General features: G+C 44.5%; 1 protein-coding gene across 5 annotated transcripts in view; it reads right to left on the reverse strand.

Moving 5' to 3' along the window:
- LOC115122013 (splicing factor, suppressor of white-apricot homolog) overlaps nt 1-25,314 on the reverse strand; it is a 133,260-nt gene that overhangs the window by 6,682 nt on the left and 101,264 nt on the right. For 4 of the 5 annotated variants that reach the window (XM_065017451.1, XM_065017450.1, XM_065017454.1 and 1 more), the window contains exons 14-17: nt 11,948-12,282; nt 8,212-8,361; nt 7,858-8,004; nt 1,683-1,755 (exon numbers count right to left, since the gene is read on the reverse strand). In XM_065017451.1, the coding sequence (XP_064873523.1) occupies nt 1,683-1,755; nt 7,858-8,004; nt 8,212-8,361; nt 11,948-12,282 (705 nt within the window). The remainder of the gene's footprint in view (nt 1-1,682; nt 1,756-7,857; nt 8,005-8,211; nt 8,362-11,947; nt 12,283-25,314) is intronic. The other variant, XM_065017452.1, reaches the window with a different exon arrangement.

Below are 25,314 nucleotides of genomic sequence, written 5' to 3' on the forward strand. Positions count from 1 at the left end.
TGACCAGCATGGTCAAATAATGATCACAGTAGTTGTCGAGGGTGTAGCAAGTCAGCACCTCAGGAGTAAATGTCAGTTGGCTTTTCATAGCCGATCATTAAGAGTATCTCTACCGCTCCTGCTGTCTCGAGGGTTGAAAACAGCAGGTCTGGGACAGGTAGCATATAAGATTATATGGACAGGGGAGTCCTCATCCTAGATCAGAACTCATACTCTGTCATTCTTTGTGAATATGGGCCCATGTTAATATACATACAGTGCATTCGGAAAGTATTCAGACCCCTTAACTTTTTCCACATTTTGTTAGGTTACAGCCTTATTCTAAAACTGATTAAATAGTTTTTCCCTTCATCAATCTACACACAATTCCCCATAATGACAAAGAAACCCCCCCCTGAAATATCACATTAAGTATTCAGACCCTTTACTCAGTACTTTGCTGAAGCACCTTTGGCAGCATCGAGTCTTCTTGGGTATGACATTACAAGCTTGGCACACCTGTATTTGGGGAGTTTCTCCCATTCTTCTCTGAAGATCATCTCACGTTCTGTCAAATTGGATTGGAGAGCATTGCCACACAGCTATTTCTAGGTCTCTTCAGTGATGTTCGATCGGGTTCAAGTCTGGGCTTTAGGTGGGCCACTCAATGACATTGAGATTTGTCTTGGCTGTGTGCTTAGGGTCGTTGTCCTGTTGGAAGGTGAACCTTCATCAAGGATCTCTCTGTACTTTGCTCCGTTCATCTTTGCCTCAATCCTGACTAGTTACCTAGTCCCTGCCACTGACAAACATCCTCAGAGCATGATGCTGGCACCATCATGCTTCACTGTAGGGATGGTGCCAGGTTTCCTCCAGATGTGACACGCTTGATATTCAGGCCAAAGAGTTCAATCCTGGTTTCATCAGACCAGAGAATCTTTCTGATTGTCTGGGAGTCTTTAGGTGCCTTTTGGAAAACTCCAAGCTGGCTGTCATGGGCCTTTTACTGAGGAGCTGCTTCCGTCTGGCACCTCTACCATAAAGGCCTGATTGGTGGACTGATGCAGAGGTGGTTTTCCTTCTGGAAGGTTCTCCCAGAACATGGTCAAGATGTTCGAATTCCAGAGGAACTCTGGAGCTCTGTCAGAGTAACCATCGGGTTCTTGGTCATCTCCCTGCCCCAAGGCCCTTCTCCCGCGATTGCTCAGTTTGCCCGTGCAGCCAGCTCTAGAAAGAGTCTTGGAGGTTCCAAACTTCTTCCATTTATGATGGAGGCCATTGTGATCTTGGGGACCTTCAATGCTGCAGACATTTTTTGATACCCTTCCCCAGATCTGTGCCTCGACACAATCCTGTCTCGGAGCTCTACAGACAATCATGGCCTCATGGCTTGGGTTTTGCTCTGACATGCACTGTCAACTGTGGGACCTTATATAGACAGGTGTGTGCCTTTCCAAATCATGTCCAATCAATACTTACGTAAATAAGCTATTTCTTTGTTTTATTTTTAATACATTTGCTAATGTATCTACAAACCTGTTTTAGCTTTGTCATTATGGGGTATTATGTGTAGATTACTGAGGATTACATTTAAAAAAATACATTTTTAGATTAAGGCTGTAACATAACAAAATGTGGAAAAAGTCAAGGGGTCTGAATACTTTCCGAAGGCACTGTACAGTGAGACAGCGAAGAAGAGGTACCTGAGTGATTTTGGACTGCATGGAGGAGACATTGGCTGAGGGAACTTGGTTATCTTTCTCCTGCGAGCCGTCCCTAAAGAGAGAGCGAGAGAGAGACACGGGTAGACAGACAGAGAGACAGACAGACGAGGAGACAGACGGGGAAGGAGGGGGGAAGAGACAGACAGGGAGAGGGGGGAGACAGACGGAGGGAGAGATGGGGAGACAGACGGAGGGAGAGATGGGGGAGACAGACGGAGGGAGAGATGGGGGAGACAGACGGAGGGAGAGATGGGGTGGGGGGAGAGAGAGGGGGAGAGAAAAAGAGTTAGAAGGGTTAAAAGAGAGAGGGAGAAAGATTAGGGAGATAAAAGAGAGCAATAATAAAGTGAGAGGGAGTTCAGTGGCTGGGAGGGATGGAGACAGGGCCTCATATTAACACCTGTCACCTGTGGGTAGAGCATTTCACTTGCATTTGTGTTTTTCTATGTTTTATGTAAAACGTTTTCAGTGTAAATGTAAATGTAAATGAATAAAATCAGATAAAAAGTATGTAGACAAGATAATGGACCTAGGGCTGACCCCATTTATTCAACTGGTCGATAGGCTGTTGGTCGACCAAGATTTGTTTGGTCGAGCAGTAGCAAATAAGCTGACCACGACTCCATTTTGCTGATCCCTGCCTACAGGCAGAAACTTAAACAAGAGGCTCCCACGCTGAGGTCTGTCCAACGCTGGTCAGACCAAGCTGACTCCACACTCCAAGACTGCTTCCATCACGTGGACTGGGACATGTTTCGTATTGCGTCAGATGGAAATATTGACGAATACGCTGATTCGGTGTGCGAGTTCATTAGAACGTGCGTCGAAGATGTCGTTCCCATAGCAACGATAAAAACATTCCCAAACCAGAAACCGTGGATTGATGGCAGCATTCGCGTGAAACTGAAAGCGCGAACCACTGCTTTTAATCAGGGCAAGGTGTCTGGTAATATGTCCGAATATAAACAATGCAGCTATTCCCTCCGCAAGGCTATTAAACAAGCTAAGCGTCAGTACAGAGACAAAGTGGAATCTCAATTCAATGGCTCAGACACAAGAGGCATGTGGCAGGGTCTACAGTCAATCACGGACTACAAGAAGAAACCCAGCCCAGTCACGGACCAGGATGTCTTGCTCCCAGGCAGACTAAATCACTTTTTGCCCGCTTTGAGGACAATACAGTGCCACTGACACTGCCTGCAACGAAAACATGCAGTCTCTCCTTCACTGCAGCCGAGGTGAGTAAGACATTTAAACGTGTTAACCCTCGCAAGGCTGCAGGCCCAGACGGCATCCCCAGCCGCGCCCTCAGAGCATGCGCAGACCAGCTGGCCGGTGTGTTTACGGACATATTCAATCAATCCCTATACCAGTCTGCTGTTCCCACATGCTTCAAGAGGGCCACCATTGTTCCTGTTCCCAAGAAAGCTAAGGTAACTGAGCTAAACGACTACCGCCCGTAGCACTCACTTCCGTCATCATGAAGTGCTTTGAGAGACTAGTCAAGGACCATATCACCTCCACCCTACCTGACACCCTAGACCCACTCCAATTTGCTTACCGCCCAAATAGGTCCACAGACGATGCAATCTCAACCACACTGCACACTGCCCTAACCCACCTGGACAAGAGGAATACCTATGTGAGAATGCTGTTCATCGACTACAGCTCGGCATTCAATACCATAGTACCCTCCAAGCTCGTCATCAAGCTGGAGACCCTGGGTCTCGACCCCGCCCCTGTGCAACTGGGTACTGGACTTCCTGACGGGCCGCCCACAGGTGGTGAGGGTAGGCAACAACATCTCCTCCCGCTGATCCTCAACACGGGGCCCCACAAGGGTGCGTTCTGAGCCCTCTCCTGTACTCCCTGTTCACCCACGACTGCGTGGCCATGCACGCCTCCAACTCAATCATCAAGTTTGCGGACGACACAACAGTGGTAGGCTTGATTACCAACAACGACGAGACGGCCTACAGGGAGGAGGTGAGGGCCCTCGGAGTGTGGTGTCAGGAAAATAACCTCACACTCAACGTCAACAAAACTAAGGAGATGATTGTGGACTTCAGGAAACAGCAGAGGGAACACCCCCTATCCACATCGATGGATCAGTAGTGGAGAGGGTAGCAAGTTTTAAGTTCCTCGGCATACACATCACAGACAAACTGAATTGGTCCACTCACACTGACAGCGTCGTGAAGAAGGCGCAGCAGCGCCTCTTCAACCTCAGGAGGCTGAAGAAATTCGGCTTGTCACCAAAAGCACTCACAAACTTCTACAGATGCACAATCGAGAGCATCCTGGCGGGCTGTATCACCGCCTGGTACGGCAACTGCTCCGCCCTCAACCGTAAGGCTCTCCAGAGGGTAGTGAGGTCTGCACAACGCATCACCGGGGGCAAACTACCTGCCCTCCAGGACACCTACACCACCCGATGTTACAGGAAGGCCATAAAGATCATCAAGGACATCAACCACCCAAACCACTGCCTGTTCACCCCGCTATCATCCAGAAGGCGAGGTCAGTACAGGTGCATCAAAGCTGGGACCGAGAGACTGAAAAACAGCTTCTATCTCAAGGCCATCAGACTGTTAAACAGCAATCACTAACATTGAGTGGCTGCTGCCAACACACTGTCATTGACACTGACCCAACTCCAGCCACTTTAATAATGGGAATTGATGGGAAATGATGTAAATATATCACTAGCCACTTTAAACAATGCTACCTTATATAATGTTACTTACCCTACACTATTCATCTCATATGCATATGTATATACTGTACTCTAGATCATCGACTGCATTCTTATGTCACTAGCCACTTTAACTATGCCACTTTGTTTACTTTGTCTACATACTCATCTCATATGTATATACTGTACTCGATACCATCTACTGTATGCTGCTCTGTACCATCACTCATTCATATATCCTTATATAAGACAGTAGTTTTGGAATTGTTAGTTAGATTACTTGTTGGTTATCACTGCATTGTCGGAACTAGAAGCACAAGCATTTCGCTACACTCGCATTAACATCTGCTAACCATGTGTATGTGACAAATACAATTTGATTTGATTTGATTTGATATATACCGTACCAGCCAAAAATTTGGACACCAACTCATTCCAGGGTTTTTCCATTCTTTTTTTCCATTGTAGAACAATAGTGAAGTGATCAACATTCTGAAATAACACATATGGAATCATGTAGTAAGCAAAAAAGTTTATTAAAAAAAATAAAAAAAGCACTCTTGGCATTCTCTCAACCAGCTTCATGAGGTAGTCACCTGGAATGCATTTCAATTAACAGGTGTGCCTTGTGAAAAGTCAATCTGTGGAATTTCTTTCCTTCTTAATGCGTTTGAGCCAATCAGTTGTGGTTGTGAAAAGGTAGGGGTGGTATACAGAAGATAGCCTTTTACCAAATAGGGCTAAGTCCATAATATGGCAAAAACAGCTCAAATAAGCAAAGAGAAACGACAGGCCATCATTACTTTAAGACATGAAGGCCAGTCAATCCAGAAAATGTCAAGAACTTTCAAAGTTTCTTCAAGTGCAGTCGCAAAAACCATCAAGCACTATGATGAAACTGGCTCTTATGAGGAACAACACAGGAAAAGACCCTGAGTTACCTCTGCTGCAGAGGACAAGTTCACTATAGTTAACTGCACCTCAGATTTCAGACCAAATAAATGCTTCACAGAGTTCAAGTAAAATACACATCTCAACATCAACTGTTCAGAGGAGACTGCGTGAATCAGGACTTCATGGTCGAATTTCTGCAAATAAACCACTACTAAAGGACACAAATAATAAGAAGAGACTTGCTTGGGTCAAGAAACATCAGCAATGGGCATTAGACTGGTGGAAATCTGTCCTTTGGTCTGATGAGTCCAAATTTGAGATTTTTGGATCCAACTGCTGTGTTTTTGTGAGAAGCAGAGTAGGTACACAGATTATCTAGGCATGTGTGGTTCCCACCATGAGGCACGGATGAGGTGGTGTGATGGTGCTTTGCTGTTGACACGGTCTGTGATTTATTTAGAATTCAAGGCACACTTAACCAGCATGGCTACCACAGAATTCTGCAGCGATATGCCATCCCATCTGGTTTGCGGGACTATCATTTGTTTTTCAACAGGACAATGACCCAGGCTGTGTAAGGGCTATTTGACCCAGAGGGAGAGTGATGGAGTGCTGCATCAGATGACCTGGTCTCCACAATCACCTGACCTCAACCCAATTGAAATGGTTTGGGATGAGTCGGACCACAGAGTGAAGGAAAAGTAGACAACAAGTGCTCAGCATATGTGGGAACTCCTTCAAGACTGTTGGAAAAGCATTCCTCATGAAGCTGGTTGAGAGAATGCCAAGAGTGTGCAAAGCTGTCATCAAGGCAAAGTGTGGCTACTTTGAATAATCTGAAATATAAAATATATTTTGATTTGTTTAACACTTTTTTGGTTACTACGTGATTCCATTTGTGTTATTTCACAATTTTGATGTCTTCACTACTATTCTAAAATGTAGAAAATAGTAAAAATAAAGGAAAACCCTTGAATGAGTCGGTGTGTCCAAACTTTTGACTGGTACTGTATGTTTATTGCATATTAATTGAATATTGCCAAATGCTTCAGCAAAAAATATTGAGCCCATTTAATGCAACCCTTGCAGTTAATAGACCACAAAGCTGCATACAACTGACCTAAATGTTTGGAAATGATAAGTTTACCTTTTCATCCATAGACTTAAAACACATCAAGTGTAACTGGACTGTTTATCTCACATCTGAAGGCTGGGAGGAATTTACGACATACCTCAGATTGCTAATATATATTTTGGAGTAATAATTACATAACCAACGCTGTCTAGTAGTACTAGGCCCGTGCGAATAGGTCACGTTCATGTGATGCATACATGTGTCACGTAAAGAGAGCAAGGGTTGAGGGAATGTTTCCCCTAAACAAATGAGGGATTTCAGTAACAGAACTTCTCAGTCAGAAATGGCTATAATTATGTTGCAGATTCAGGAACACAGCGTGATAGACACTTTGATGTTCTGTGGTGGTGCCGTAGCAGGGAGGAGAGAGACACAATGGGTGCTAGTCAGTCACTTGCTGTGCTGTGTTTAAAAAAAATAAAAGACAGCAAGTCTGATCCTGGAAATTGCACAATCGAATCAATAGCTGGTTGGACTCCCACTAGTCATTTGTGTGTCTTAATTATTTAATCAAACAGTGTGCTTAAAGCATCAGACAAGCTCAGTGAATATACACTATATACAACAGTATGTGGACAATGTGTTCTCTGGAGCTCGCCACCATTGGACTCTGGGGCAGTGGAAACACGTTTTCTGGAGTGATGAATCCCCTTTCACCATCTGGCAGTCCGACGGACGAATCTGGGTTTGGCAGATGCCAGGAGAACACTACCTGCCCCAATGCATAGTGTTAACTGTAAAGTTTGGTGGAGGAGGAATAATGGTCTGGGGCTGTTTTTTATGGTTCAGGCTAGGCCCCTTAGTTCCAGTGAAGGGAAATCTCAATGCTACAGCATACAATGACATTCTGATTCTGTGCTTCCAACTTCGTGGCAACAGTTTGGGGAAGGCTCTTTCCTGTTTCAGCATGACAATGCCCCTGTGCACAAAGCGAGGTCCATACAGAAATGGTTTGTCGAGATCGGTGTGGAAGAACTTGACTGGCCTGCACAGAGCCCTGACCTCAACCCCATTGAACACCTTTAAGATGAATTGGAACGCTGACTGCGAGCCAGGCCTAACCAGTCCCTGACATCATTATACTGTTGTGACGAAATGGAAGCAAGTGCCTGCAGCAATGTTCCAATATCTGGTGGAAAATCTTACCAAAAGAGTGGAGGCTATAATAGCAGCAAAGGCGGGACCAACTCCATATTAATGTCCATGATTTTGGAATGAGGTATTAGACGAGCAGATGTCCACATACATTTGGTCACGTTGTGTAGTTGATTTAATTAAAACACATCGGATGTGTCAATATATGGAAAAATACACGTTTCAAAATGTAGACCAATCGATTGGTCGAAAGAACAGACGACCTATGGTCGATCAATTTAAAAAAAAGTTGGGGACAGCCCTAATAAACAACCAGGTGAGGTCGGGTGCTTTACCTGGAGAGGCTGGAGGTGGGGCTTGTGGGAGGGGAGGCGCTTGGGGACTTCTTGGCTCTGCCGGGGGATGAGGAGGGGGAACAGGAGGAGCCCTTGTTCTGGAGCTGGCCCCTAGAACTCTTACTCTTCCTCTTCTCATGAGGGGACCTGGAGCACAGGGAGGGAGGGATAGAGAGAGACATGGTGAAACTGCCCAAACCCTTTCAGGAAGTAATGGATTGAGACACAAAACAGACAGTCACTGAGCTGCTGGAGCTCAAACTGCTACATTGAATAGAGAAATGTAGTTATCTCACAGCATTGTCCCACTGTTCCCCCTTTATGACTGTTTCCAAGGTTCCCAGCCCTATCTACCTGGATCTGGGGTGCCTCCTGGGCAGAGCGAGGTTGTTGCCAAGGCGACAGGCGGCAGGGCCGTAGCGCTCCCTCTCCTCACCCCTCCTCTCAGACGAGCGAGCCCTGCTGTCCCCCCTGTTCTTCCTCCCAGGGGACCTGGAGCGAGACCTGCAGACAGACACAGGGATTGAGAGATGAACACAGAGATGGAAGGAGGGAGAGAGAGACAGGGGGGAGAAGAGAAGGGGGGGGAGTGAGAGAGAAAGAAAGAAGGAGAGGTGGGAAGAGGGAACACAGATGGAAGGACGGAGAGGAAAACTCAAAGCAACATAAAAAACTGAAATATGCAGTATTTTCCCCAGTGCCTGAGGCCAAACTAGCTTTTCTCTAGTGGTGAAGCACTGAGACCACTGAGGAGAGATGGAGGGTGTGAAATACTCAATCGGAGGGAAATTGCCAATTTTTGACAACCTGCTGCTTTAACCAGCAGCTGGTCTCTGGGGCTGACCTTCCACGCCCCAGCCTATTCCCTGGCCACCTAACTGCCCCCATGCCCTGTACTCTGACCTCAACTGCTCTACCCACCTCTCAGTATTATTACCTATCAGAGTACTGTTCATGGGTGTGCTCATAGTTACTATATTGAGATGGAGAGGAAAGTAAAAAATATTTTGAAACACTTATTAACTTATTAAGTAGAGTTTACCACTTTTCACTTGTTTACTCTTCAGAACCCATAGTGGCCATCGACTGGCGTTAAAAAAAAAAAAAAAAATTATAAAGCGCTCGCGAACGGCCTTGTTTTTCAAACAATACTATATGTTTCTATATCGCAAAGTGAACTTGCAAAAATACGTCCTTTTAGAAACGGCAATGATGCAGGTCTCTAGACGTTGTACACACGACATTGTGTCATTCTGAACTTCATCCACAACGTTATAATATTATATTTTGTTGGACTCAAGTGATATTTTTTTTGTGTGCACATGCGTGGGCTACGCAGGGAAGTAGTGGCTGGGTGTTGTTGGAGCGTTTGTTCATATTTTATCTGTGCCCCTGAACCTGCAGAATGAGCATGAGGAAGTCTATCGCTGGTGGGGTACGTTTCTCAAAACCAAATCGCACCCGCAAAAAAGTGTCTGGTAACTTCTATAACATCCAAAATACAGATTTGATTAAAAAACTAAGTTAAATTGTACTTGTTACCCTCTGTTGCTCCAGTTAAGATCTCCATTAGATTGGACATATTAAGGGAGGACAAGAGGCCACTATGTAAATGTCAGTGGCTGTGTTCTAAATGGTCCGTTATTCCTTAGAGTGCACAAAGCTCTGGTCAAAAGTACTGCACTATATAAGGAATAGGTTGCAATTTGAGGCGCAACCCGAGTGTCTACAGAGTGGTTAAATCACAGGCTCCTCTCTCTCCCTCTTTATAATACAGGACAGCCATTATGCCAGTACCATGGTGATTCAGCCGTTTCACATCCCACTGCCAAGAGCAACAACCACACCAAATGACTCACACAATACTAACAAAAACAATCACATTTCCCCTGATTTAAAGGCAACAACCCCCTCCAACCAGCTACAAATGAGCGTTTATTTAAGAACACTAGCGTACGTGCATGTCTGGATCCACTCTCACTGAGCCACAGAGAAACATATTTAACGCACACACACAAACTGGCCACACACAGATGAAAACGTGATCTAATGGAGCCGTTTAAAAAGTACTTTGCAGCCGGGGACACAGTGGACCGCTGGACGAAAGCCAATTTGGCACAAGGATAAACACAAACAGAGAGGTCATCCTCTGCCATAGGGGCTGAAGAGGTCACAAAGTGAGCAAAAAGGAAGTTGTCAGAGGAAGGGGTAGAGGGTCATTTAAAATTCAGGGGAAAATCTACATCCACTTAGCCTGAGCAGAGTACCAGAGCATATGATCAATGACTCCAAACCTCCATCAAAGAGACACTTTAAAGAGCAAATTGAATGAGTTCTGTCCACATCGAGACTATAACCCAAACGGCACTATTCCCTTTATAGTGTACTACTTTTGATCAGGGCCTATAGGGAATAGGGTGTCATTTGGGATGCATCCTTAGGACTCGTAGTGGCTGCTCTTTCCCATCCATCCCCAAATCTCCTACCTTATCATCTGTCCTGTATGGATGTTGTTAACCCCATCCTGGCCCTTCATGGGCCCACGGGGGCCTCTACACTCCACTGGTAATGATCTTAGACTTCCCCCGGGGCAAAGGGCCCCAATTAAACCCCCAGAGGTGGAGCAAGGGTGCAGGGGCTAAGCATGGGGGCAGGACAGACCTGTCAATGACTACAGACAATGTCAGAGGGCTGACAGGACAGAGTTGACCTTGAGACTAAGACATGATGCAGATGATGGACAGAGAGAAGGAGGGAGGGGTAGGTGGGAGGAGGGGAAGAGAGAGAGAAAGGGAGATGGTGGGAAAGCAGTAGTTAATGACGAGCAGCTGACGAGTTAACGAGGGGGGAAACTCCCCCCGTGTCACAGCCAGGGTCCTCAACCACAAGGAAGGAAGGGGGGAGAGAGAGAAAGAGCGAGAGAGAGGTCCATTGGACTGCTAAGGGCTAATGGTGTCGAGCAGCATGACACCAATATCCTCTCTCTCTCTCTCTGTATGAGTGTGATGGACAGTTATGACAGGGTCAGAGACATGCGTGTGTGTGTAATCCTTTCAGTATCTGACAGCACTCAGCGTGTCACTAACAGAGCTGGAGAGGAGGGGGAGAAAGGACACGAGGAGAGTGAGCTGCCAGCTTAACTCGGTTGTCACCCCCGAGACCCAGACAGACAGGCTGCCTCTCAAAGGACACCCTATTCCCTATATAGTGCACTACTTTTGACCAGGGCTCTATTCCCTAAACAGTGCACAACTTTTTCCCAGGGTGCTACTTGGGATACACAAAAACATATATGCAGCCAGCTAGCCACCTGCAGGAAGGCTCCATTCCCAAGACATCATTCTCAGGATTAGGAAGGAAGATGCTGGGGATTTATATTTTTTTTACGCTGTAAAAGGTTCGAAGCTCATAACCTCTTCCAGCCTCCCAACACAAAACAAAACGCTGACTGATTCTGTGACTGGTCATGATCAGGGATCCTTTTCACTCTCCCGCAACCAAGATTTCTGTATTTTATTTGACTTTCTCGGTTGAGGAGAAAAAAAGAAGATTAAGGGATGAAATTTGGCGTGCTTGCACATTAGAGGAGGGAAATCTCTGACACGAGGCTCAGCAGAGGCCCCCTTCTCAATCTAAGCCCTTTAATTCACATACTGTAAGTGATTTAAAACCTCGGGCAGAAACGATTAAATCTCAGAGAAATTACATTAAGGCTTGTCAGAATGACACGAGGCGGGCATAATTACAGCAACTCCACCCGCTGATAATGACAAACTGGCCGTGATTTCCAAAAAGAGTGAGGGGGGTAGAAAACAATTGAGATGAAAAACTTGGAGTGTGTGTGGAGGCATCGGGAAACAGTGAGAGGAAGCCGACACACTATAGTGAAGCCACTGCAAAATAATACTGCCAGCCAGCCAGAAAGCCACTTCCTTCATTAGGCAGTAGGCACGGTAGAGGCATCAGGTACTGTTAATGAATTATGTTCAGATGTCTGAGCCTCAGGCCAAATGACAACACCTATTCCACTGTAAAGGCCATGTTGTGATGAGAGAGAGTATATTTTGTGGATAGGGGTTGGACCACTCACCTAGACCCGCAGACTGTTTTGTAAGCGCTGGGCAGGGTGTGCTTGGTTTTGGACCGCGACTTGGAGCGAGACCGCGATCTCGCCAGTGACCTCTTCTTGTGTTTCTTCTTCTTCTTGTCTCTGTCTCCTTTCGCTCTGTCCCGCTCCTTCTCCGGTCTTCTGGAGGTAGAGGAGGATGAGGAGGTGGGTAGCAGGAGGGAGGAAGAGGGGGGCTCTTTGCTTTTGAAGGCATTGGCGTCAGGGGGTCTTTGATCAGCAGGGTACACAGGTGCTCTGGAAGCCAACGGAGGGGGGACAGAGACGACGGGGGCCATTGGGAACTTTGGCAGCTGTGGCTAGGATAGAGAGAAGGAAAGAGAGAGAGTGAGAGGGATGAGCGTAGGAGAGAAAATGAGCGGGGAAAGAGGGCATATTAATGACAGACAGATCTGCACCTTGGGCCTTTTCTAGTTTAACGAGTGCAAGAAAATCTGAAGGCTTCCCTCTCAGAATGAGCGCACTGAGGAGTGAGAGAGAGAGGAAGTGAGGGAGCGAGAGCTAGAGAGAGAGAAAGTGATCGAGATAGAGAGAGGAAGTGAGAGAGCAATAGAGCTAGAGAGAGGAAGTGAGGGAGCTAGAGAGAGGAAGTGAGGGAGCAATAGAGCTAGAGAGAGGAAGTGAGGGAGCGATAGAGCTAGAGAGAGGAAGTGAGGGAGCGATAGCGTTAGAAATAGGAAGTGAGGGAGCGATAGTGCTAGAGAGAGGAAGTGAGTGAGCGACAGCGCTAGAGAGAGAGTGTGACGAGGGCATTAACAATTGTCTCCTCCGTTACAGCCACTGGCTTAAGGTCATCTGGGAGAGGCAATCTAATTCAGCCTGCATCTCCAATCAAGGTTGTGTGTGTGTGTGTGTGTGTGTGCACTCGACCGGCCGAAGTAAAAGGCAAAGCCCTGGGGCAGTGAGATCCTAGTCCTGGCTCTGTCCATAACTACTGCTCGCTGTGTGCTGGTTCTGGTTGGTTCTTCCCTCAGACTTACTCAGCTGCTAATTAAAAGATACTGGCTGGTTACACAACACAATGCAGCCTGATAGCTAGCACCCTGCCCTGCCTGCCTGGCTAACAAAACATAATTGGCCCTTCTCCACTGTCAGCACGAAAGTGCCTCTAATTACTTCAGTATGTGTCTGTCTGGTTAAATTAGATCTTCTGGCCGCTGCTGGATCCAACATCACAACTGGGTGCCAATCAAACTCCATTTATATTACATTTTGCCATTGAGAGAAGAAAAACACCATATGTATTTATTTCCCAAGCTGTATTTGCCATGGAAAAGCCCTAGCAAGGACTTATGATGTGTAAGGTGTGTGCAATATTGGTGACGTTAGGTATGGAAGTGTTCATATGTGGAACAAGAAAAAGTGTGTGAGAAAGAGAGCGAGAGCGACAGAGACAGAGCGAGAGAGCGCACGAGAGAGAGCCAGTGTGAATGTCACCTTATCTATTGAGACTCGGCTCTGGCGACAGTGAATCAAAGGAGACGAGGACACAATGTCTTCTCTTCCCAGCATATTTAGAACCTACTCTGTCCCAATTCAGTGAAACAGGACAACTTCTTCCTCCTCCTTTCTTTCCCTCACATGGAATGAGTGAGATACACACGTTCTTCCCTCCCCTGCTGCTCCAGACAGAGCAAGAGGAGAGACGAAGGTGGAGAAAGATCTGTGTTATTGGCTTTGATAAAGTTTTCGGTATGAATATTTGGTAGTGCGGTGCGCTGCGGTGGCTCAGGGAAGATAATGAGGAGGATGTCTGGGGTTTGATTTCACTTTGGGTTAAGAACAGCATGACATTTGGGTAGGTTTATTCCCAAGGACCATGGGTCGAGGAGAGTGTGTCCGGTCTCTCACGCCTACTCCAAGGAGATAGGGAAGGCTGCCCTCTCTGAAGCACACCGCACGGGAGAGAAGAAGAGAGGCATACCAGTGTAAGGAGAATGGGACAGGGAAAGAGAGGAGGAGGGACAGGGATGGAGTGTGTTTCAGAAAGGGACAAAAAGAAGAAGAGAGATGGAAACAATCCATCATGAGCGAGAGAGGGTGTCAGAGGGACAGATATGGAGCAAAAAATGAGCGAGAGGGCAGACAAGGGAAAGAGAAATGGACAGAGGGTGATTGAGAAGGGTGATGAACGAGAGAGGAAAAATAGCCAGAATCCACAACTCCCTGTGTGCAAATAAACTGCTCCAGGTCACCTTGCCTTGCCTGTTGTTGTACTGTAATCAGGCCACTCCACTTCGGCACCCAGAACTGTACTTTCAACACATCCCACCTGTGCACTGTAGCCCGACACCTGCTTGGCCTTGTGCGCACACACAAAACACAGGGTACCTAGAAGCCCGATTCCAGTGACAGCTCAAGCTCTACCATTCACTCTTAATACTCTTTGATTAACAGGCTTTGACAGACTCAATATGTTTACAAGTGGTCCTTTGTAGCTCGATTGGTAGAGCATGGGACATGTAATGCCAGGGTAGTTGGTTTGATTCCTGGGACCACCCATACGTAAAATGTAAGCTAGCATGACTAAGTCGCTTTGGATAAAAACGTCTGCAAAATGGCATAGAAACACTGTATATGTGAACGAAACTACATCTGAAGATCAGGTTCTGGCACTATAATCAATAAATAATTCACACTTATGGCCAACTGTGACTGCTTCTGGTACAATAGCAAAGCCAGACCCTGCAGCTTTCCTGGTGTTTCAGAGTTTAGAGGCAACATTTCAATTTTGTGTGTGTGGGGGCGTTCTGATGAGGGGACCCTGTGGGATGTGAGAGGAGGAGAGGCTGGACACAACTCTAAACACACAAACTGTGCCAGCCAGGGAAAACAAGGCAATCAATCACCTTGATTTGGAAGAGTTCCAATGTTGGATAGAAATAGCCAGCTAGCTAACATAGCATCCCTCTCTGTTTGAGCCTTGTGTTTGAGTAGGCTAAACTAGCTAGCTGCATTCGATGTCAGTTGATTGGGGTCGCCAGATGATTTGCCAGCTCCTGAAAGCTTGGCTGCGTGTTTAAACACCCCCAGATCCACGCATATTTTCTGGTAAAAGCCAACACTGGCTATCAGAGAGACAGAGGGACCGTATGAGAGGGAAAGAGTGTGAAAGAAAGAGGGGGGTGAGGTAGAGAAAGGGGAGAAAGAGACTTCTCCCTGCTCCTTTCCCTCTCTCTGGATCTGATGGGGCTCTGCCTGCTGTGGGAGGTCTGGACCTATCACCGGGAGCTGCGGGAGCACGCCATCCTGCTTCTCGTGGGCCCGTGAAAGGTTCCACGAATAGTTTGAGGGTTAGGAATGGGCGGATTTCTCCATCCACTTGCATTGTATTGGGCAGTTCAATGGTGAGAAATGTCTCAGTCCTTGGAGCAAAAACGTATCCAAGAGCATGAGTACAGGTCATCAATAAGCTGCTCCCAAACATTTTAAACCTGCATCAGGAAAGTGAGACTATCATAGTTCATGTGGTATTCAATGACATTATGAAGGTCAACTCAGAACAGTTGAAGATGGATTTTAAAGAACTGATTGGGTCTCTGCTTGACACCAACAAATGCCCATAATATCTGGCCCTGTGCCATCCCTAAATTGTGGCATTGAACATTTCAGCAGACCTTTAGCCCTTCATAACTAGCTACTTGACTATTGCAGCTCTGTTGAGGTAACATTTATATGCAATTTTGATACCTTCTGGAAACAAAGCTTGTTTTAAGAGGATGGGATCCACCCAACTTTTTTAGGTTCCAGAATCCTTTCACAGGATTATACAGCTGTGTTGAGACAATGACATATCAATGACCCAAACCCAGCTCAGTTAATCCCAACCATTGCGTCGCTGAGTTGTCATAATGCTTCAGGAAATGTACATTAACCCAGGGGCATTGGAAGACACAATGTAAGTAACCCAATATATTTCCATCTAACTGCCCTGAATGCCTCTGCTGATTTTACAGCTTTTGTATGCAGTAATCATGTGCCTTTGAACCAGTTATACTGTTAGAACTGAGTCGGTGTGCCCTAGCATGAAGTCCATTGTGTGCAGAACACCCTCCACTAACATAAATAACATGAGCATGTCTACTTCTGCTAAGCTTCCCAGTAAAGCAATGAAAACAACCATGCATCCCAGAAGTGCTAAAAATAGCCCACATTAACATATGTAGCTTAAGAAACAAGGTTCATCAAATCAATAATTTGCTAGTAACATTCTGACAATCTCTGAAACTCACTCAGATAATACCTTTGATGATAGTGGTAGCAATACATGGTTGTTACATCTACAGAAAATACAGTAATGCCAATGGTGGAGGTGTTGCTGTTTATATTCAGAACCACATTCCTGTAAAGCTTAGAGAAGATATCGTGTTAAATAATGTTGAAGTAATATGGCTATAGGTTCATCAGCCTCACCTAAAGCCCAATGTTTTGGGAAGCTGCTATAAACCACCAAGTGCTAACAGTCAATATCTGGATAACATGTGTGAAATGCTTGATAATGTATGAGATATCAACAGAGGTGTATATTTTCTGGATGATTTCAATATTGACTGGCTTTCATCAAGCTTCACACTCAAGAAAAAGCTTCAAACTGTAACCCGTGACTGCAATCTGGTTCAGGTTATCAGTCAACCTACCAGGGTAATTACAAACAGCACATGAATGAACTCAACATGAATTGATCAAATCTTTACTAATGCTGCAGAAATTTGCTTTAAAGCAGTATCCAAATTCATCAGATGTAGTGATCATAATATAGTTATCCATATCTAGGAAAACCAAAGTTCCAAAGGCTGGGCCTAATATAGTGTATAAGAGGTCATACATAAGTTTTGTAGTGATTCCTATGTTGTTTATGTAAAGAATATTTGTTGGTCTGTAGTGTGTAATGGGGAGCAACCAGATTCTGCACTTGACACATTTTTATGGAATGGTCTGCCTACCCATGTGAGAGACAAAGACTCGGTCTCAACCTTTAAGTCTTTATTGAAGACGCATCTCTTCGGTAGGTCCTATAATTGACTGTAGTCTGGCACAGGAGTGTGAAGGTGAACGGAAAGGCACTGGAGCAACGAACCGCCCTTGCTGTCTCTGCCTTGCCGGTTTCCCTCTCTCCACTGGGATTCTCTGCCTCTAACCCTATTACAGGGGCTGAGTAACTGGCTTACTGGTGCTCTTCCATGCCGTCCCTAGGAGGGGTGCGTCACTTGAGTGGGTTGAGTCACTGACGTGATCTTCCGGTCTGGGTTCGCTCCCCCCTTTGGGTTGTGCCGTGGTGGAGATCTTTGTGGGCTATACTCGGCCTTGTCTCAGGATGGTAAGTTGGAGGTTGAAGATATCTCTCTAGTGGTGTGGGGGCTGTGCTTTGGCAAAGTGGGTGGGGTTATAACCTGCCTGTTTGGCCCTGTCCGGGGGTATCATCGGATGGGGGCCACAGTGTCTCCTGACCCCTCCTGTCTCAGCCTCCAGTATTTATTCTGCAGTAGTTTGTGTCGGGGGGCTAGGGTCAGTCTGTTATATCTGGAGTATTTCTCCAGTGTCCTGTGTGAATTTAAGTATGCTCTCTCTAATTCTCTCTTTCTATGTCTCGGGGGACCTGAGCCTTAGGACCATGCCTCAGGACTACCTGACATGATGACTCCTTGCTGTCCCCAGTCCACCTGGCCGTGCTGCTGCTCCAGTTTCAACTGTTCTGCCTGCGGCTATGGAACCCTGACCTGTTCACCGGACGTTCCACCTGTCCCAGACCTGCTGTTTTCAACGCTCTAGAGTCAGCAGGAGCGGTAGAGATACTCTTAATGATCGACTCGGAAAAGCCAAATGACATTTATTCCTGAGGTGCTGACCTGTTGCACCCTCGACAACTACTGTGATTATTATTATTTGACCATGCTGGTCATTTATGAACATTTGAATATCTTGACCATGTTCTGTTATAATCTCCACCCGGCACAGCCAGAAGAGGACTGGCCACCCCTCATAGCCTGGTTCCTCTCTAGGTTTCTTCCTAGGTTTGTTCCTTTCTAGGGAGTTTTTCCTAGCCACCGTGCTTCTACACCTGCATTGCTTGCTGTTTGGGGTTTTAGGCTGGATTTCTGTACAGCACTTTGTGACATCAGCTGATGTAAGAAGGGCTTTATAAATACATTTGATTTGATTTATTCCAGTTACTAATAAGCCTGCACCAAGAAAATGAGTAAAAACTGTTAAATCCCAGTGGATTGATGAGGAATTGAAACTATACTATGAATCAAAGAAATTATATAAAGAATGAGAGTAAAATGCTTTGGAGCACCTTAAATGAATGTTTGCCTTTTTTCCCCAAACACAACACCATCATTCATTGAATCAGATGGCTCATTCATCACAAAACCCACTGATATTGCCAATTACTTTAATATGTTTTTCATTGGCAAGATTAGCAAACTTAGGCATGACATGCCAGCAACAAATGCAGGCACTTTCAAAATAAAGAAAAACCCTTGAATGAGTAGGTGTTTTAAAACTTTTGGCAGGTAGTGTACACGCATACACTTCCTGTTTCCCAGACATAGCTCATTGTAATATTATTTGTACTTTGTATTTAGTTTATACACACACAACATATTTATTTAAATACAGAATTCTTGACATAGCTCACTCTAATATATCTACTGATGTACAGTGCACTCGAAAAGTATTCAGACCCCTTGACTTTTTCCACATTTTGTTACATTACAGCCTTAGTCTAAAATTGATTAACCATTTTTTCCCCACATCAATCTACACACAATACCCCATAATGGCTAACATTACTAAAACAGGTTTTTAGACATTTTTGCAATTATGCTGCAGGACTTAGAGGTGATTTGTGGTTTAGTACGGTACCCTGCGTCACCACTTCAAATCAAATCTGTTTATATAGCCCTTCTTACATCAGCTGATATCTCAAAGTGCTGTACAGAAACCCAGCCTAAAACCACAAACAGCAAGCAATGCAGGTGTAGAAGCAGTGCAAGGGGGAGTTAGAGCAATGATTATGCTTTTGGGTCCTACTGTGTCTAACTGAATGAATGGGCAACATTAATCTAAATAGAAACTGAATTGTGCACAACTTCAGTATTACTTACTAAAACTGTTGTTAGACTAAAGTTATAATTGTATTTTGCTCTTACTGTAGTACTGTAGCCCACTCCTGACCGGTCAGGTTGTACAGCGCATGAGTGGCGCAACGGTCTAAGTCAAAGCATAGCAGTGCAAGCTGTGATGCTACAGATGCTGGTTCATTACTCGTGCCGGCCTCGACTGGGTTTTTGTTTCTCTCCCTCTAAAAACAGAAATGAATCATTCCAAATAACAAACTGGCTTTATTTACTAACTAGTAACAACGTCTCACCCCATGTTTAAGAACAGCCTTTTTCCTCGCTCATTTTACGTTATTTGAAAACGGAATCCTCTCCAAAATATATATATATTTTTTAAACAAAACGATTATTATTACATTTAGAATTATATAAAAGCCCATTGGATATTCTCACAGATACATTATTAACTCTGTTATTAGCAGGACAAAATATATTGGTCATGGCTCCAAATGGGAATGCCTTGCAGTTCTCCAGCTGTATACACTGAAAGCGTGTGAGGTTCAAGGCACGAAGGCAGGGGTCATGGGACGGACCTCAGAGCGGCGCACAGAAGATGGACCTAGCCCATGGGGATGGGAGGTGGAGGAGTGGACGCCCACCCCGCCACACTGGGAAGCACAGAGCAACACTAAGGCACATTGCACTAATAATTGCACTGACTAGGGAAATGTTCCCACTGTTCTTAGTGCCACTACAACATGTAGTTGTAACTAATAGTGGCATCTTTATGTTTTCGTTAATAAAATAATGATAAAAATACTCTTTCAAAATGCCGATGTTTATTTAGTTATGGATCCATAACGAATTTCTATGGGAAAACATATCACTGAATTACAGAAATATTGGAAAAAAGTTGTCTAATGAAGGTTAACAAATTGTTGCTGACTGGAAAATACTCTTTCAAAACACACACGGTCACGTTGTACAGTGCCATTATGGCTATTAGCAGGTAGCTGGACAATAGACTTGCCTAGATGGAGGGTAGGGGGAGAATTATATCGTCAAATGTATTTCTTAGTTAGGTTGCCTGTATCACAACTGGCTGTGATTGGTTGCAATTTCAGTTTAATCCACCAGAAACTACATAATAAGTAATACAACAAAAATATTACTATTATTATGCATCACATCCGACCGTGATTGGGAGTCCCATAAGGTGGCGCACAATTGGCCCAGCGTTCCTCTCCCTCTAAAAAACAGAAATGTTTTAGCCTTTACAAATATTATTTTGGCCTTTATTCAGATTAAAATTGCTCACATTCGAAAAAATAAATAAAATGAAATAACCTCCAAAATATCGTTATTATTATCAAGTTGATGGCACAGTCATATAGCCGGCACCTACATAAAGCTGAGTGACTCACTCATGCATGGCTTTGGATCAAAATAAATAAGTCCCAACATTCTTTCTGATAGTCTTTAATAAATACATTTTTGGTTATCCTGACCTGGACACCATGCACAGTATTATAATAGCCCATTAGCAGGACAATATACCTTTTCCAACACTTTTCTGTATTTTGATACTATGTGGATGGGTCCTCCATAGTGGTGCAGCTAAGTCACCGCATCACAATGCAATATGCGTTGCTACAGATACCCGTGCCGGCCTCCATCGGGAGACCAATGAGGTGGCTTTTGGTTTTTAATTTAGAATCATCTATGTAATTATTGGCGGAGAGTCATGTCATATTTTTTGATATACTGTAAGCCTTTTGTAGGCAACATGAGCCTCACTAGTGTAGTAATGTGCTGCTAAAAGTGGTGTATATCTTATTTACAGAGCATATTGAAGACAGAAGCAATAGTCTACAACTCTTTTAGCACCGTATCACGCTGCTCTGAGACAAGAATGGGGAATGGTCTTAACAAATCAATGAGATTTATATTTTGACTGAATCTCCGCTTGGGTATTGGTTAGACTACAATTTAGGGTGTAGAAATGTTATGCTCTTAGTGTAACCTTTATTTAACTAGGTAAGTCAGTTAAGAAAAAAATATTATTTACAAGGACAGCCTACTCCCCCCCCCCCCCCCCCCCATCGGGGAATTGAACCACGGTCTCCCCCGGGCCTGCACAACACAGGGATTCTTTAGCTAAATAGCCCAGAACTGTAGCCTACTCCCGACCATCACGTTGTACAGCACCATATTTTCCATTCCATTCCATTTTTCTTGGAGTAGAAACACCATGATATTATTAAATTTAATTAAGCAACATTTCTTAAAATCAGCCTCATTATACTATGTTCTTACAAAAAAGGTTTTAACCTCTTAGTCCGCCCCATCCCGCATGCGGTATCGTTACTACAGCCTCAAGCTCATTAGCATAACGCTACGTTAGCGATTTTTAAAAATCGCAAATGAAACGAAATAAATATGCCTGTTCTCAAGCTTATCCTTTTCTTAACAATCCTGTCGTCTCAGATTTTCAAAATATGCTTTAGAACCAGAGAAAATCACTAATTTGTGTAAGAGTGGTGATAGCTAGCTTAGCGTTAGCATTAGCATTTAGCACGCAACATATTCACAAAAACCAGCCAAGGAATCAAATAAAATAATTTACCTTTGAAGAACTTCAGATGTTTCAATGAGGAGACTCTCAGTTACATAGCAGATGTCCAGTTTTTCCTGAAAGATTCTTGTGTAGGACACATCGTTCCCTTTTGTTACTATGCATATGGCTACCGAAACTAACCGAAAATTCAGTCACCTACATGTCAAACTTTTTCCGAATTAACTCCATAATATCGACTGAAACATGGAAAACGTTGTTTGAATCAATCCTGAAGGTGGTTTGTCATATTTCTCTCCATTGAAAGCACCGTCCTTGTAGCCTGGTTTGTTCTGAGATTTGAATGGAAAAATACCGGGACCTGACTTTTGCGCACCAATTGCCACGCAGACACCTAGCGGGACACCTGGTAAATGTAGTCTCTTATGGTCAATCTTCCAATGATATGCCTACAAATACGTCACAATGCTGCAGAGACCTTGGGGAAACAAGAGAAAGAGTCCGTTCATTCCTGTCGCATTCACAGCCATATAAGGCGATCATGGAAAACGTAGCCTCAGAAATCCTGTGCATTTCCTGGTCGGTCATACATCTTGGTTTTGCCCGAAACATTTGTTCTAAGGGACTCACAGTGAAAATCTTTGCATTTCTGGAAACGTAAGACTGTCTTCTTTCCAAAGCTATCAATTCCAAGCATATTCGAGCATCTTTTCGTGACAAAATATTGCGCTTAAAACGGGCACGTCTTTTTATCCAAAAATGAAATACTGCCCCTATAGGACTAACAGGTTAAATTCTCTAGTACAGCCACTATTGAAGGCTATCAAATGCTTCTCAAAGATGCCCTCTGGTGGTCAAACTAGCATTAATGGTACCAGTGGTTGGCACTTAAATAATGTGCCATAGAATTCTGCAGCACTATGGAAGCTGTGTCGCAGTACGCTGCAACTTTTAAAGGACAAACCACTAAGTATTCAGGCAATTCACTCAGTACTTTGTGGAAGCACCTTTGGCATTGATTACAGCCTCGAGTCTTTTTGGGTAAGACACTACAAGCTTGGCACACCTGTATTTGGGGAGTTTCTCCCATTCTTCTCTGCAGATCCTCTCAAGCTCTGGCAGGTTGGACGGGGAGCATTTCTGCATAGCTAATTCCAGCTCTCTCAAGAGATGTTTGATCAGGTTCAAGTCCGAGGTCCTGAGCACTCTGGAGCAGGTTTTCATCAAGGATCCCTCTGTACTTTGCTCTGTTCATCCTTGCCTTGATCCTGACTAGTCTCACAGTTCCTGCCGCTGAAAAATATCCCCACAGCATGATGCTGCCACCATCATGCTTCACCATAGTGATGGTGCCAGGTTTCCTCCAGACGTGATGCTCGGCATTCAGACAATCTTGGTTTCATCAGACCAGAGAATCTTGTTTCTCATGGTCTGAGTGTCTTTAGGTGCCTTTTGGCAAACTCTAAACAGCCCTTCCCCCCTGATTGCTCAGTTTGGCATGGCGGCCAGCTCTAGGAAGAGTCTTGGTGGTTTTACTATTTTCTACATTGTAGAATAATATTAAATACATCAAAACTATGAAATAACACATATGGATGTAGTAACCATAAAGTGTTAAACAATTCTAAATATATTTTATATTTGAGATTCTTCAAAGGAGCCATCCTTTGCCTTGATGACAGCTTTGCGCAATCTTGGCATTCTCTCAACAAGCTTCATGAGGTCACATGGAATGTATTTCAATTAACAGGTGTGCCTTGTTAAAAGTTAATTTGTGGAATTTATTTCCTTAATGAGTTTGAGCCAATCGGTTGTGTTGTGACAAGGTAGGTGTGGTATACAGAAGATAGTCCTATTTGATATGTAAGCTTATTAGAGATCAGTGATACTATCAAGAGCAGTGAGCGGTTTCCTTTTTCCTTCATCTCGCCCTATTTGGTAAAAGACCAAGTCTAAATTATGGTAAGAACAGCTCATATAAGCAAAGAGAAACGACAGTCCATCATTACCTTAAAACATGAAGGTCAGTCAATGCGGAAAATTTCAGGAACTTTGAAAGTTTCTTTAAGTGCAGTCGCAAAAAAATCAAGCGCTATGATGAAACTCTCTCATGAGGACTGCCACAGGAATGGAAGACCCAGTTACGTTTGCTGCAAAGGATAAGTTCATTAGAATTAGCAGCCTCAGCAATTGCAGCCCAAATAAATGTTTCACAGAGTTCAAGTTACAGACACATCTCAACATCAACTGTTCAGAGAAGACTGTTTGAATCAGGAATTCATGGTCGAATTGCTGCAAAGAAACCACTATTTAAAGGACACCAATAAGAAGAAGAGACTTGCTTGGCCCAAGAAACATGAGCAATGGACATTAGACTGGTGGAAATCTGTCCAAATTTGAGATTTTTGGTTCCAACCGCCGTATCTTTGTGAGACGCAGAGTAGGTGAACGGATGATCTCCACATGTGTGGTTCCCACCGTGAAGCATGGAGGAGGTGGTGTGATGGTGCTTTGCTGGTGACACAGTCAGTGATTTATTTAGAATTGAAGGCACACTTGACCAGCATGGTGTTGGGTTCTAATTCTCAGAGTAAAAACTCAACGGACATTATGAAAGCTTAACCAAGTTCATTATGCCCAGAGGATCAATACAGCTGCATTAGACAAAACATGTTTCCACCACCACAAGTACAGTGGGGAGAACAATTATTTGATAACCTGAAAAATCGGCAGTGTTTCCTACTTACAAAGCATGTAGAGGTCTGTAATTTTTTATCATAGGTTCACTTCAACTGTGAGAGACGGAATCTAAAACAAAAATCCAGAAAATCACATTGTATGATTTTTAAGTAATTAATTTGCATTTTATTGCATGAGATAAGTATTTGATCACCTACCAACCAGTAAGAATTCCAGCTCTCACAGACCTGTTAGTTTTTCTTTACAAAGCCCTCCTGTTGTCCACTCATTACCTGTATTAACTGCACCTGTTTGAACTCGTTACCTGTATAAAAAGACACCTGTTCACACACTCAATCAAACAGACTCCAACCTCTCCACAATAGCCAAGACCAGGGATAAAATTGTAGACCTGCACAAGGCTGGGATGGGCTACAGGACAATAGGCAAGCAGCTTGGTGAGAAGGCAACAACTGTTGGTGCAATTATTAGAAAATGGAAGAAGTTCAAGATGACGGTCAATCACCCTCGGTCTGGGGCTCCATGCAAGATCTCACCTTGTGGGGCATCAATGATCATGAGGAAGGTGAGGGATCAGCCCAGAGCTACACGGCAGGACCTGGTCAATGACCTGAAGAGAGCTGGGACCACAGTCTCAAAGAAAACCATTAGTAACACACTACGCCGTCATGGATTAAAATCCTGCAGCGCACGCAAGGTCCCCCTGCTCAAGCCAGCGCATGTCCAGGCCCGTCTGAGGTTTGCCAATGACCATCTGGATGATCCAGAGGAGGAATGGGAGAAGGTCATGTGGTCTGATGAAACAAAAATAGAGCTTTTTGGTCTAAACTCCACTCGCCGTGTTTGGAGGAAGAAGAAGGATGAGTACAACCCCAAGAACACCATCCCAACTGTGCAGCATGGAGGTGGAAACATCATTCTTTGGGGATGCTTTTCTGCAAAGGGGAGGATGGATGGGGCCATGTATCGCGAGATCTTGGCCAACAACCTCC

This window comes from Oncorhynchus nerka, linkage group LG4 (assembly GCF_034236695.1).
Source record: "Oncorhynchus nerka isolate Pitt River linkage group LG4, Oner_Uvic_2.0, whole genome shotgun sequence".
NCBI classification, from domain to species: Eukaryota; Metazoa; Chordata; class Actinopteri; order Salmoniformes; family Salmonidae; genus Oncorhynchus; species Oncorhynchus nerka.